Here is a 15,581-nt window from a genome sequence, read left to right on the forward strand (position 1 = left end):
TCCTCAAAAAAACTAAAAATAGAACTACCCTATGACCCAGCAATTGCACTACTAGGCATTTATCCATGGGATACAGGTGTGCTGTTTCGAAGGGACACATGCACCCCCATATTTATAGCAGCACTATTAACAACAGCCAAAGTATGGAAAGAGCCCAAATGTCCATCGATGGATGAATGGATAAAGAAATGTTTTTTATATATATATATATACATATATACACACACATACACATAGATAGATACACACACATACAATGGAGTATTACTCGGCAATCAAAAAGAATCTTGCCATTTGCAACTACGTGGATAGAACTGGAGAGTGTTATGCTAAGGGAAATTAGTCAGAGAAAGACAAAAATCCTATGACTTCACTCATATGAGGACTTTAAGAGATAAAACAGATGAACATAAGGGAAGGGAAATAAAAAGAATATAAAAACAGGGAGGGGGACAAAACATAAGAGACTCATAAATATGGAAAGCAAACAGAGGGTTATTGGACGGGGTGTGGGAGGGGGATGGGCTAAATGGGTAAGGGGCACTAAGGAATCTACTCCTGAAATCATTGTTGCACTATATGCTAATTTGGATGTTAATTTGAAAAAATTAAAAATAAAATAAAAAATACAATAAAATAATAAAAAAAAGAAAAAAATGACAGACCAATGAAAAAGAACAGAAAATCCAGAAACAAATCAATACATATGGAAATTATTTTTTAATGTTTATTTATTTGAGGGTGGGGGAGGGAAAGAGAGAGGAGGCAGAGAATCCCAAGCAGACCCCACACTGTTAGCGCAGAGCCTGACACGGGGCTTGAACTCACGAACCATGAGATCATGACCTGAGACAAAGTCAAGAGTCGGTTGCTTAACCAACCGAGCCACCCAGGCACCCCTGGAAATAATTTATGATAGAGCAGACAATGCAAAATCAGTAAGAAGGGATTCATTTCAGTAGTGGTGCTGAAACATTGATTAATAACCATATGGAAAAAAAATTTGATTTTGACCTCAAATACTACACAAAAAATAAATTCCAGTTGAATTAAAGACTTAAATGTGACAGGTGAAACTATGAAACTTTCAAAGGCAACATAAATGACCTTTATAATAAAGCCTCAGGGCAGAAAGGATGTAAAACACAATGACCATGAAAAAAAATCGTAGAGTATAACACCTGTTTTTCAACAAATAACATAACAAATAAAGATAAACTGTAAGCTGGGAGTGATATTTGCAACACGCAACTGCATAGGATTAGTAACGGCAATGATCACTGAGTGAGCAAACAAGAGACATGAACAGACATTTCAAAGAAAAACTACAGATGACTCACAAACACATGAAAAGATTCTCAAGTTCATCAGTAGGGAAATAAAATTTAAAAATCACAATACCAAGTTTTGTCAAGTATGTGTAGCACAGGACACTCTCATCCACTGGTAGTTACAAATATAAATTGGTACAACCACTTTGGAAAGCTGTTTGGCCACTGCTTATCCAGTAATGTTAAAATTTCCATATCCTAAGAACTAGCAACTCCTTAGAGTATGTGTGTATATATATATATCTCCTAAAAATTTAGTAAGACTGCCAAAATTTAGAAAGATTCTTGCATATGTGGATTAGGAATCATGTATAAGAATATTTAGAGCATTATTTGAATTGAAAACAAATGAAATGCAACTGACAGGAGAATAGATATATTGTGTCATATTCACAAGATGGAATACTATGCTGTAGTAGTTACTGAGTTAAACATCACACATCAGCAAGATGTTAAAGAAATGACTGAAGAATGTATGTATACACTATGTATGATTCCACTTCTACAGTTAAAAAAAGGCAAAACTATGGCGCTTCTGATAATAGTGATATGAAAATAGTGATATAGATGACTCCCCTATGCAGAAAACAACTATAAAACTGGAAAAAAAAAGTTACAAACAATCATTTCAGGGCACTGGAAATTGACCAAAGACAAAGAATTAATTCAAAGTGTTTGTTCTGGGGGCGCCTGGGTGGCGTAGTCGGTTAAGCGTCCGACTTCAGCCAGGTCACGATCTCGCGGTCTGTGAGTTTGAGCCCCGCGTCGGGCTCTGGGCTGATGGCTCAGAGCCTGGAGCCTGTTTCCGATTCTGTGTCTCCCTCTCTCTCTGCCCCTCGCCCGTTCATGCTCTGTCTCTCTCTGTCCCAAAAATAAATAAACGTTGAAAAAAAAAATTAAAAAAAAAAAAACAAAGTGTTCTGAAAAATTGCTTGAATTCTGGTAAGAACGAGAAGTCTGTGGCCTGCTTGCCTGGGGCGGCTCCCATCCCCACTCCACTCCTTGTTTGGTGAGTGCAAACTACGGCTTTACCATTGAGGTGCTAGCCATGGCAATGAGCAGCTTTACTAGTCTGAGCTTGCAGCTCTTGTTTAGGGTGAGCAGCAAACCAGTCAGAAACTTAACAAGGAGATCCTGAAAATGAGAGAGCCATGGACAGGCTTAGATAAATTCTCTATGCATTCTTGAGTGACTGCTAAACTGTGCAAATGCAGACAAGACCCAGGAGTCCATGGAAACTTGAGAACTAAATGCAACTCTGAATGTATTCTCTATATCTCCGTAAAACTCACTGGCTAAACTATGCAAAAAAAAAAGGGGAGGGGGAGCAATTGTTAAGAGCCAAGTTAATATATATAAAGTTATATACACACATATATATATATATACATACACACACACACACACATAAATACATATATAAGAATCTGTGGGTGACTGCTAAACTATGCACATACAGAAAAGATGCAGGAAACCCAATGGAGACTTGAGATTACATGCAACTCTGAATGCATTCTCTATATTTCTATAAAACTCACTGGCTAAAATATGTAAAAAAAAGGGAGCAAAGGTTAGGAGCCAAGCTAATATATATAGTTCAAATTTAAAAACCAAGCAGGGACATCAGCTGTACACTACAAAGAAGACACAGTTGGCATCATAAGAAAAAAAACTTGAAAGTATCCAGCTTTCAACAACAAAAATAATGAAACATTCAAAGAAATAGGAAAGTATGCCCTATACTCAGGAAACAAAACTCTAGCAATGGAAACTGACTTGCCATACGGGCCTAGGTATTGGATTTATAAATATGCTCAAAGAGCTCATGGAAATTACATTCAAAGATTTAAAGGAAAATAGGCTAATACTTAATAAACAAAAGACTTGACTATAAAAAGAAGCAAATGGAAATTCCAGGGTTGAAATTACAAAAACTGAAACGAAATACAGTAAAACCTTGGTTTTTGAGCATAATTCATTCCAGAAACATCCTTATAATCCAAAGCACTTGTATATCAAAGCAAATTTCCCCGTAAGAAATAATGAAAACTCAGATGATTAATTCCACAACCCCAAAAATTCATATAAAAATTATTACAATACTATAATACATAATAATAAAGAAAATACAAAATACAAAGAAAAATAAATTAACCTGCACTTACCTTTGAAAACCTTTGTGGCTGGTGTGAGGAAGACAAGAGAGAGGAGGGTTATTGTGTAGGACGACTTTCACTGTCACTAACGGAATCACTGCTATTGGCTCAATGGAATCTTTTTCTTTTTGTGCAACTTTAACAAGGAACCTATCCAATGCCTCCTTTTGAGGATTTCACAGAAATGTGAGATTGCATTGATGATGACCCACAATCCCTCAGAGAGAGAGCTGAGTTGTGATCATGTGACTGATGTTCAGTGTTATGAACTACTTGTATTCCAAGACACTACCTGCTTATCAAGTTAAAATTTATTAGAAATTTTTGCTCGTCTTGCAGAACACTCACAGAACAGACTAGTCACAATCCAAGGTTTTACTGCATTCACTAGGGGGGGGCTAAAAAAAGCAAATTTAAAATGGCAGAAGAATAAATAAACTAATAGATACCTATATAGAGAAATTGTCCCATCCAAAGCACAAAGAGAAGAAGGTTGAAGAAAAATGAACAGTGTCTCAAAGACTTATAAGACAATGTGAAGCATTCTACCATATGCATAATGATGAGCTCAGAAGGCCAGGGGAGAAAGGGCTAGAAAAAAATATATGAAGAAATAATGACCGAAACACTTCTAAATTTGATGAAAAATGTGAATCTACAGATCCAAGTTCCATGAATCTCAAATACGACGAATACGGAGAGAATTATACCTAGACAACACCTACTGAAACTACTAAAATCAAAAGAGAAAATCTTAAAAGCAGTAAAACAAAAATGACTCACATCCAGGGTACAACACATTCATCTAACTTCCTATCAGAAATAACTGAGGCCAGGGGCGCCTGGGTGGCGCAGTCGGTTAAGCGTCCGACTTCAGCCAGGTCACGATCTCGCGGTCCGTGAGTTCGAGCCCCGCGTCGGGCTCTGGGTTGATGGCTCAGAGCCTGGAGCCTGTTTCCGATTCTGTGACTCCCTCTCTCTCTGCCCCTCCCCCGTTCATGCTCTGTCTCTCTCTGTCCCAAAAATAAATAAACGTTGAAGAAATAACTGAGGCCAGAAGACACTGGAATGGCATATTCGAAATGCCAAAAGAAAATAGTGAACCAAGAATGCTATATCTCAGATAAATGAAATGACTTTTAGCAGGACCACAAGAAATATGCTTTAAATATTTATTTTGAGAGAGAGAGAGAGAGAGAGAAGGGCAGAGAGAGAGGGAGAGAGAGAATGCCAAGCAGGCTCTGTGTGGTTGGTACAGGGCCTGATGCGAGGCTCGATCTCACAAATAACCTGAGCCAAAATCAAGAGTTGGACACTTAATCACTTAAGAGTTGGGACACTTAACACCTGAGCCACCCAGGTACCTCAGAATTACAAGAAATATTAAAGGAAATCTTTCTGGCTGGAAAAGGATGACACTAGATCCTAACTCAGATCCACAGGAAGAAATGAAGAGGAATAGAAATGTAAACATCTGGGTAAATATGTATTTTTCTCTTTTCTTCCCATAACATCTTTAAAAATAACTGTAACACAAAATTGTTGGCTTTAAACATATGTAGATGCAATATATTTGACAACAGTACCACACAAGAAGAGAGTGAAAATGGAGCTATCCCGGTGCAAAGCTGCTATATTTTACCAGAATTAAGTCAGTATTAACTTGTAGTAGTTAATGACCAGATAAATATGCAAGCACTTTTTTTAAAAGACAAAAAAAATCAGAGAAATTAAAATGACTTACTGAAATATTTGTTTGACACAAAGAAAGCAGTAAAGAACAGACAAATATAAAAGACATGGGACATAGGGGGAGAAAATGCAAAATGGCCTATAAAAATCCACCCATATGGATTCATATCAACTGTGAATGCACTCAATACTAATTAAAAAGGGAGAAACTGTGAGAATGGATTAAAAAAAAGACAAGAGGGGCGCCTGGGTGGCGCAGTCGGTTAAGCATCCGACTTCAGCCAGGTCACGATCTCGCGGTCCGTGAGTTCGAGCCCCGCGTCAGGCTCTGGGCTGATGGCTCAGAGCCTGGAGCCTGTTTCCGATTCTGTGTCTCCCTCTCTCTCTGCCCCTCCCCCGTTCATGCTCTGTCTCTCTCTGTCCCCCCAAAAAAACAAAACAAAACAAAAACAAAAAAAAAAAAAAAAAAAAAAAAAGACAAGATCTGGGGCACCTGGGTGGCTCAGTTGGTTAAGTGTCTGACTTCAGTTCAGGTCATGATCTCATGGTTTGTGAGTTCGAGCCCCACATCAGGCTCTGTGCTAACAGCTCAGAGCCTAAAGCCTGCTTCAGATTCTGTGTCTCACTCTCTCTGTCCCTTCCTCACTTGTGCTTTGTCTCTCTCTCAAAAATACACATACGTTAAAAAAAATTAAAAAAAAAAAAGAGATCTAACTATACATATATTGTATGCAAGAAATACACTAAATTCAAGACAAAGATTTTAAGTAAAAATACAGAAAACGACACAATATACAAACAGTAATCCTAACAGAAATGGAAATTCCACATTAATATCTGACAAAATAGACTTTAAGACAAGGGATATCACTTGAGACACAAAGAGATACCTTATAATAATAAAAAAAGTAACTATAAACATATACATAACAGAGTCCCAAAATATAGGAAGCAAAAACTGAAAGAACTGAAATGACAAACAAGTCAACAATTTTAGTTCAAGATTTCAAAACTCCTTTCCAAGTAATTGTTAAAATAACCAGACAGAAAATCAATAAGGGCACAGAAGACTTGAACAGCACTATCGGCCAACTTAACCTAAAAAACATTTATAAAATATTCCAATCAACAGCAGCAGAATACAAATTGTTTGCAAGCACACATGGATCATTCTCCAGGACAGATAATATACTAGGCCATTAAAAAACATTTAAATACATTTAAAAGGATTAAAATAATACAAAGCAGGTTTTCTGACCAAAATTATATTAAATAAAAAAGTCACAACACAAAGAAATCTGGGAAATTTCTAAATACTTGGGATAAATCATTGGTCAAAGAAAAATCACACAGGAAATTAAAATTATAAGTTAAAGGGAAACGGAAAATATGGGGTGCGTGGGTGGCTCAGTCGGTTGTGTCTGACTCTTGATTTCAGCTCAGATCACGATTCTAGGGTCATGGGATCAAGCCCTGTGTCAGGCTCTGTGCTAAGCATGGAACCTGCTTGGGATTCTCTCTCTCTCTCCCTCTCTTTCTGCCCCTTTCCCACGCTCACATTCTCTAAAATAAAAATTAAAATATAAAAAAAGCATATGTATTTTTAATATTAAAAAAATAAAGTGAAAATATAACAAAAAAATTTATGAGATGTAGTAAAGCAATGCATAAATTTTATATTAGAAAGGAAGAAGACCTAAAACCAAATCAATAATCTATTTTCATTTTAAGAAACTAGAAAAAGAAGAGCAAATCAAACCCAAGTACATGGAAGGAAGAAAATAATAAAGATCAGAGTAGAAATCAGTGTAAAAAAACAGGAAAACGGTAGAGAAAAAGAAACAAATGAACACAAAAACTGGTCCCTTAAAAAAGAGCAAAAAAACCAATAGTCTTTCAGCTAGATTAACCAAGGGAAAAAAAGAGATCCAAATAACCAATATCAGGAATGAAAGGAACATTGCTACAGAACCTACAGAAATTCAAAAGAATCATAAGGGAATAGTATGAACTTTATGGCAATAATTTAGACAACTAAATGAGATGGAAAAATTCCTAGAAAGATACAAATTAACAAAAATGACTTAAGGAACAGAAAATACAAATAGACATATCAGGTAAAGAAAATTAACTAGTAATTAAAAAGCTTCCCACCTGGAATGGGAAAAGCCCAGAAATCCAAAGCGTGGAGTTTAGATAAGTAACGCACCCATGTTTGTTTTTTAGTTTGGGCCAATGTATCACAGTAACAAAATATTAACATTAGGGGTGCCTGGGTGGCTCAGTCCAACTCTTGACTTTGACTCAGGTCATAATCTCGCGGTTCGGGAAATCAAGTCCCGAGTAGGGCTCTGAGGTAACAGCACAGAGCCTGCTTGGAATTCTCTCTCCCTCTCCCCCACTTGTGCACATATGCATGCTCTGTCTCTCTCTCTCTCTCAAAATAAATAAATAAACATTAAAACATACTAACATTGGAATAAACTGGTGGAAGGTATACAGAACTCTCTGCATTATCTTTGCAATTTACACAAAAATATAAAACTATTCCAAACTGTGGCGCCTGGGTGGCTCAGTCCATTGGGTGTCTGACTTCCGCTCAGGCACAATCTGGTGGTTCAACAGTTTAAGCCCCATGTCAGGCTCTGTGTTGACAGCTCAGGGCCTGGAGCCTGCTTCAGATTCTGTATTTCCCACCCTCTCTCTGCCCCTCCCCTGCTCACATTCTTTCTCTCTCAAAAATAAATTAAAACAAACAAACAAAAAACAAAAACTATTCCAAACTAAAAAGCTTATAAAAAAAAAAATCTATCCAAAAAAAAAAAAAAATCATCCACAAAGAAAAGTCCAGGTCAAGACAGTCTCGGTGCTGAATTTATCAAACATTTAAGGAAGAAATAATACTATTTCACACAAATTCAGAGGAGGGAACATTTCCCAACTCATCTTTATAAGGTCCATAATACCCTAATACCAAAGTCAAAAAACCACACCACAATAAAACTAAAAACCTATAGTCCTCATGACCATAGATGCAAAAAAAAATTTTTTTAAAGTCCTCCACAAAACTACTCTTTTTTCTTTTTAGTTTATGTATTTATTTTGAGAGAGACAGAGAGAGGGGAAAGGCAGAGAGGGAGAGAGAATCCCAAGCAGGCCCCCTGTCAGCGTGGAGCCCAAGGCAGGGCTTGAACTCATGAACTGCAAGATCACAACCTAAGCTGAAATCAAGAGCCAGACTCTTAACCAACTGAGCCACCCAGGTGCCCCAGGTGCAAAAATTCTTAACAAAAAATATTAGCAAATCCAATACAGAACAGAAGGAACTTCTTTCAACCTGACAGTTTCTAGGAACAGAAGCAACTTCCTTCAACCTGAGAAAGGATATCTACGAAAACCTTAAAGCTCACATTATAATTAATGCCTAAAGACTAAATGCTTCCCCCTAAGATCAGAAGCAAGGAAAGGATGTCTACCCTCAAACTTTTATTCAACATTGTACTCGAGGTTCTACTGAGTACAATAAGGCAATAAAAAAGAAATAAAAGACATTTAGATTAGAAAGAAAGAAGTAAAATTGACTTTATTTGCAGAGACAGCATGGTCTAATATATAGAAAATCCCAAGGGATCCACAAAAAACTTATAGAACTAATAAGTGAGCTTAGTAAGGTCAGGGCTACAAGATTAATACACAAAAATCAACTATATTTTCATATCTTAGCAACAAATAATCTTAAAATGAAATTAAGTAAATAATCTCACTCACATTAGCTTTAAAAAGAATACAACACTTAGGACAAATGTACCACGTTAATGCATTAGAAGACTAGTCGTTAAAAAGGTAATGCTCTCCAAATTGGCCTTTAGATTCAATAGAGTTTCTATTAAAAATCCCAGCAGGCTTTAAAAAATGTTCTTGATAGAAACTGACAAGCTGATTCCAAAATATATTTCAAAAGCATATGAAATACATTTGTATTTGGAGACTTCCATTAGGTGATTTTAATACTTACCATTGAAACTATAGTAATAAAAGCAGTGTGGTGCTGGTATAACAACAAATATATAGATCAATGTGACAGAACAGAATCTGGAAATAGACCCTCATATACGTGGCCAGATGATTTTTGACAAGGATACCAAAAGGATAGTCTTTTCAACAAATGGTGGTGAAACAACTAAATAGTCATAAGCAAAATAAACCAACCACTCTCAACCTTTATCTTGAGAATTATTACTGTTAAAATACACCATTAAGAAAATGAAAAGACCACATTTGAGAGAAAGTATTTCTAAAATATATCTGATAAATGAACTGTACCTAAAGCCTGAGTTCTCTAAGTCAAAAGAGCGGTTCTCTAATAAAAAGACAACCCGATTTTTTAAAAAAGCCTCAAGATTTTAATGGATGTTTTCCCAAAGAAAAAACAAATGGTAAATTAAGTATGTGAAAAGATGCTCAACTTCCTTCAAGAAATGCACACTACAATCACAATTTGATACCACCACACTCACACTGCAAAAGCTAAAATAAAAAACTGACAATACCAAGCACCAACAAGGATGTAAAGAAACTGGAACCCCCATACTTTGCTAGTGGGAATGTAGAATGGTATAGCCACTTTTGAAAACAATATGGCAGTTTCTTAAAAACTCAAATGTACACTTACCCTAAGCCCTAACAATTCTATTCCTAGGTGGAATATCCAAAAGACACGAAACATAACGCCCACATAAAGACTTCTACACAAGTGTACATAGCAGCATTACTCATAATCGCCCCAAACTAGAAACAACCCAAATATTTATCATCAATTACAGAAGATAGTATGTGGTATATCTATAGAATGGAATACTGCTCAGCAAAAAGAAAAAAAAAAACAAACTACAGATACATGGAACAACATGTTCCACCGCAAAAATGTTATGCTAAATGACAGAAACCAGATACAAAAGACAACAAATTGTGATTCTATTTAAATGAAATTTTTAGAAAAGGCAAAAAGGAAGTAAGCAGATCAATGGTTGGGGTGAAAATGGAGAATGCAGACAAACAGGTAAGAGGGATGTTTTGGGGTAATCCAAACATCTGTGGTGAAGACTGCACTACTCTATAAATTTACTAAAACTCAAACTCTACACTTAAAGTGGGTAAATTTTATAGTTTGTAAATTATACATTAAAAAACCCCTCAAAAATAGACAAAACCAAACAATCTACCGTTTTGAAATATATATATAGGTGCGAATGCCACCTAAAAAGAAAAGGAAGGGAATTCAGAATAGAGGTGACACAGAATGGGGAAAGGAAGGTCATTCAATCAGAAAGTAGCACATAGAGGACATCTATGATACTAATAATGTTCTATTCCTTTTTGGTAACGGGCAAGTTCAACAGTTTAGAATATGGAGTTAGTGACAACAATTTCTGCTCTCTTCTTTTATCTGTTTGTCTTCCTGTGTCTCAATTTCAATCCTGAGATTTTCCTACCCAGAGTCTTATCTCTTACCTGAATCAATACTGAGGACATCATCATCTTCATCAGGAATCTCGATTATTTCTGTAGGCCGGGAGGCTTCATCCTCAGAGCTACTGTCCCGGTATTGTAGTCCCAGTTTGGAATAAAAGTCCTTCACCAAAGACTCACAGTTAGTCACTGCCCTAATATTGGAACACATGTAGAAAAGGTCAAAGCCAGCAGAAATAGGTATAAAAGCCATCAGAATTTATATATATATTTAAGTATACACTGACCTCAATTTAAACAGGTCATATTCCAAAGTGTCTCCATTTAGAATTTAAAATGCTTTTCTCAGGACACCTGGAGGGCTCAATTGGTTAAGCATCCAACTGCGGCTCAGGTCATGATCTCACGGCTCATGAGTTCGAGCCCTGCATTGGGCTCTGCGCTGACAGCTCAGAACCAGGATCCTGCTTCAAATTCTGTGTCTCCCTCTCCTTCTCTCTCTCTGCCCCTCCCCTGCTGGTGCTCTGTCTCTCTCTTTCTCTCAAAAATAAACTTAATAATAATAAAATGCTTTTCTCATTAAAATATGTTTAAATAGTGGTTTCAGACTAGGCCCTAACAAAATCCAAAATAACCTGAAAGTACATTAACCATATCTCATCATTTACCTTGCTATATGAAAATGTGTTCTAAGTGACAACTAAGGCATACTAGGCACCAATCTTCTGAGAATTTATGAGTAGATACAGGGCTCATGTTCCACAGTTTCATAAGACAGCAACGACTTATAATCCTCACTCCCTAGATCATCCTACTAAGAAAACTGTGCAGTTGTTCTGAAGCAGAGTACAGGAGAAAGAAGGGGAAAAGACTCAAGACCTTGACCATTCTACTGTAGACCATACACTGGCTTCCAATAGATGAATATTCTACATATAACGGGTGGTTGTGAGGTCGGATTTTTAAAAATGTTTGTTTGTTTGTTTGTTTGTTTGTTTGTTTATTTATTTATTTTGAAAGAAAGAGAGACAGGGTGTGGGGCAGGGGCAGAGAGAGAGGGAGAGAATCCCAAGTCGGTTCACGCCATTAGCGCAGAGCCCAACATGGGGCCAGATCCCACGATGGGAGAGATGATGACCTGAGCCGAAATCAAGAGTCAGATGCCCAAATGACTGAGCCACCCTGGCAACCGTGAGGTCAGATTGTTGGCCGTAACCTTTGAGAAACAGAAAGGTCCTACATGTCTGTACCTTGTAAAGAATAAAGCGACTGGCACAACATCATGAGCAATTACACTTCTAAAATGTCTGCCAAGGGGAGATCTCTGATTTTCCGTGTAGTCCTCACCTGGATGCATCATCAAAGAGCTGATCAACATGGGCCACCTCAGATTCCTTCTGTATTACCCACGTCTCCAACTCCGCTAGTTGCTTCTTTCTCTGCTGTACACAGTCCATCTTCTCCAGTTCTTCATCGATGAACTGCCTCAGTTCCTCCATTGAGATACCCAGCTCCTCAACCACCGCTTGTTGCAGCTCTGCGATCTCATCAGACTCCACCGCAGCTGCGGCTGCACCCAAACCAATGCACCCAGGGATGGAAGACATGCTGTTGTCCCCTACATGGAAGAGAAAACTAAGATTACCTTTGCAATTATTATAACCGCCAAACTTCAGTCTCTAAAACTCATTCCTACACTACTACTTCTCATTCAAATACAATTAGGTTCCATTCTATGTTCTCCCTCTCCGTTCCCCTGTATCCGATGCTAAGATTTTGTACCGATCTTATTCTACAGAAGATGGGCCTGGATAAGGTTTAAAAGCGTGAGGGCATGGAAAACATATGATACGCAACAGAGGCTACCAAAAAATAATGTTTTAGGAAACAGAAGAGAACCAATTTGCTGAGGAAGGTATTTCTGTGACCTGTGTTCCTTAACTGACTAAAGAGAGAAATCTTTGTTTGCATGCTATGCCTAATTTGAACAAATATCTCCACTTGGATGGGGGGGCGTTGGTTTATAATTCACTGTTTTCTCTTTAATTACTTGTTCGCTTTACATTACCTTGCTTCCACGTGGAAACTTACTTTTTAAAGTCTATTCACACTTATGCATACAAAAGCAAAGACGCTTCCCAAAAGTGAAGGAAAATTAAAGCAATCTGGGAATAAAATGTGGCTACCTAAAAATTACAATCCAAATAGCCTACGCATTAGTGTTAACTGCTTTTTTGATCAAACGGTTGGAGCAAAACTGACGCCAGAATGCCGTGCGACTCCAAGACCAGTTCTCACCGCCTCCATTTTTCCTTTGCCCACACACCAACCCCACCCCCACGCTACCCTTTCTGGGGGTGCGTCCCACCCACCCCGCAAACCCAGCTCAACCCCGCCCCCGCTCGCCTCTCGCGGAAGACTTCCTTCCCACCCTCGCCCAACCTCCTCCCACAAACAAAACATTCCAGACGGGCCCCTGATCTCCAAATACCTCAATTAACAGTACTTCCCACACCTCCCTGCTTCCAACTACAACACTTCTTTTCACCAACCAGACCCCAGACTCGAGACTCTGGGGTCGGCCTCGACGGGGAAGAACGAAACCGTACGGAAAAGGGAGCAGGGGGAGGGGATGAAGCATGAGGGAGGGAGGGAAAGGGAAGCAAAAGAGACGCCCGGAAGCAAACCTCAGGTGCCGTTCCGGTCGCCACGACGGTAGCCTGCCGGGGTCAAATCCTAAGCCTCTGAGCGCCCCTCCAAGGCCAGGAAACCTCGGGCAAGTACGCATGCGTCAAAGGAGAGCCTTCCAGGGCACACGTGAGAGGCCACTGGGCGGGTGAAGTAGGCGTGGCCTAGAGTATATTCTCGAAGCTCCACCTCTTCCGCCACCCCAACCCCTGGCAGTCACACTAAGTTTAGTGTTTAAAGACTCAGCAAACCGTTAGGTTTAGGTGTTTTTCTCACTTTAGTTTGTTATATTACGAAGTGGTACAAATTGTAACAAGTGAAGAAATATCAAGATAGAATAAGACAAACGTGACAATATCCTCTCCTCCCCTCTCATCACTACACCTGCTGCTTTGAGGTAAAATAGCTTAGTTTTCTAGGCTTGTACTTACAAGGTCATGAATCTGGATTCTTTAAAAAGATTTTATTTTTTAGTCATCTTTACACCCAATGCAGGGCTCAACCCTGAGATCGATAGTCGCATGCACTGCTTGCTGAGCCAGCCAGCCTCCCCTAAATGTGGATTTGTTTTGTTTAGTTTTTATTTCACATGTGGATATCCTTTGAAGTCAACATTTGTCTTTTTCATAATTGCATAATACTTAATAGTGTGGATAAACCATAATTAGAAAGATGCTCTCACTACAGCATGTATTCATTATGAATAATGCAACAATAAACATTAACGTGCTTTTGAAGTAGCACTTTTATTTCTGTGGAAGAGATTCCCCATAATGGAATCTGAGTTAAAATATATACACACACATATATATTCACATATATATGTATATATATGTACCTCTTTTCATTTTAATAGAATCTACTGTCAAATTACTTTTCAAAAAGGTTGAAACAATTTTTACTCCTAGCAAATCTCTGAAAGTATGTTTCCCCACACCCTCATTAGGATTGGATGTTAAGTGTCTATTTAATTTTTAAGAATTTGATAGGTCTTTTAAAAAATTTTTTTAATGTTTAATTTTGAGAGAGAAAGAGCAGGGTAGGGGTAGAGAAAGAGGGAGACACAGAATCCCAAGAAGGTTCCAGGCTCCGAGCTATCAGCACAGAGCCTGACATGGGGCTCGAACCCACAGACCGTAAGATCATGACCTGAGCCGAAGTCAGATGCTTAACCAACTGAGCCACCCAGGCACCCCTAGAATTTGATGGGTCTTAAAATAGTATCTGCATCAGGATAGACTATAGTGTTGTGGAAACAAACAACTCCCAAACTTTAAAACAAAAACTGTGTACTTGTTGCTCGCACTGCATAATCATCTCTAGAAAGTTGACTTTGGAGCTCTGCTAGGATAGCTACTCAGGAACCCAGGCTGATAAGTAAGTCAGGCCAGAGGGAGAGACTGCTAGACGGTCTCATACTGGCAATTAAAGTGATTCAGGACACTCTCATTAACAACTCATTGGCCTGACTGAGTCATAGGGCCCTACCCAACCACAAGGGGGCCAGGAAGATCAGTCATGTCTCACATTTGGAAAGAGAGAGAATTGGGCGTATTTGATGAGCCAGCACTATTGACTACATTATCTCATTATTGCTCTAACTTGTTCAGCTATATTTACATTAATGACACCTAACTTCATTTAAAAGGCACAAACCTGGGGCGCCTGGGTGGCTCAGTCGGTTAAGCATCTGACTTCGGCTCAGGTCATGATCTCGCGGTCTGTGAGTTTGAGCCCCACGTCAGGCTCTGTGCTGACAGCTCAGAGCCTGGAGCCTGTTTCAGATTCTGTGTCTCCCTCTCTCTCTGACCCTCCCCCATTCATGCTGTCTCTCCCTGTTTCAAAAATAAATAAACGTTAAAAATAAATAAATAAAAATAAAAGGCATAAACCAGAGGGGCACCTGGGTGGCTCAGTCAGTTGAGCGTCTGACTTCGGCTCGGGTCATGATCTCACGGTTTGTGAGTTCGAGCCCTGCATTGGGCCCGTGTGCCAACAGCTCGGAGCCTGGGGCCTGATCCAGATTTTGTGTCTCCCTCTCCCTCTCCCTCTGCCCCTCCTGTACTTGCACTCTGTCTCTCTCTCAAAAATAAAAATATAAAAAAAATAAATAAAGGTACAAACCAGATCTTCTGTGTAAGACTGGAAATGGGGCCCAGGCAGCCTTGATAACCTCCCCTTTATCTGTGCTCATTTCGCCTGTCCACTAGTTTCCTGGGACTACTGTGAGCGCCTGTTTCCAATT

At 38.7% G+C, this 15,581-nt stretch overlaps 1 protein-coding gene across 7 annotated transcripts in view; it reads right to left on the bottom strand.

Annotated features, from left to right (window-relative positions):
- The window catches only part of SETDB1 (SET domain bifurcated histone lysine methyltransferase 1), a 35,437-nt gene extending 21,966 nt beyond the window's left edge, over nucleotides 1-13,471 (bottom strand). For 4 of the 7 annotated variants that reach the window (XM_047847868.1, XM_047847865.1, XM_047847872.1 and 1 more), the window contains exons 1-3: nucleotides 13,140-13,295; nucleotides 11,996-12,266; nucleotides 10,691-10,842 (exon numbers count right to left, since the gene is read on the bottom strand). In XM_047847868.1, the coding sequence (XP_047703824.1) occupies nucleotides 10,691-10,842; nucleotides 11,996-12,255 (412 nt within the window). In that variant the 5' untranslated portion in view covers nucleotides 12,256-12,266; nucleotides 13,140-13,295. Of the gene's footprint in view, nucleotides 1-10,690; nucleotides 10,843-11,995; nucleotides 12,267-12,834; nucleotides 12,857-13,139; nucleotides 13,296-13,335 lie in introns of those variants that run through there. The other 3 variants (XM_047847866.1, XM_047847867.1, XM_047847870.1) reach the window with 3 other exon arrangements.
- Nucleotides 13,472-15,581: the final 2,110 nt, after the last annotated feature.

This window comes from Prionailurus viverrinus, unplaced genomic scaffold (genome assembly GCF_022837055.1).
Source record: "Prionailurus viverrinus isolate Anna unplaced genomic scaffold, UM_Priviv_1.0 scaffold_50, whole genome shotgun sequence".
Classification (NCBI taxonomy): domain Eukaryota; kingdom Metazoa; phylum Chordata; class Mammalia; order Carnivora; family Felidae; genus Prionailurus; species Prionailurus viverrinus.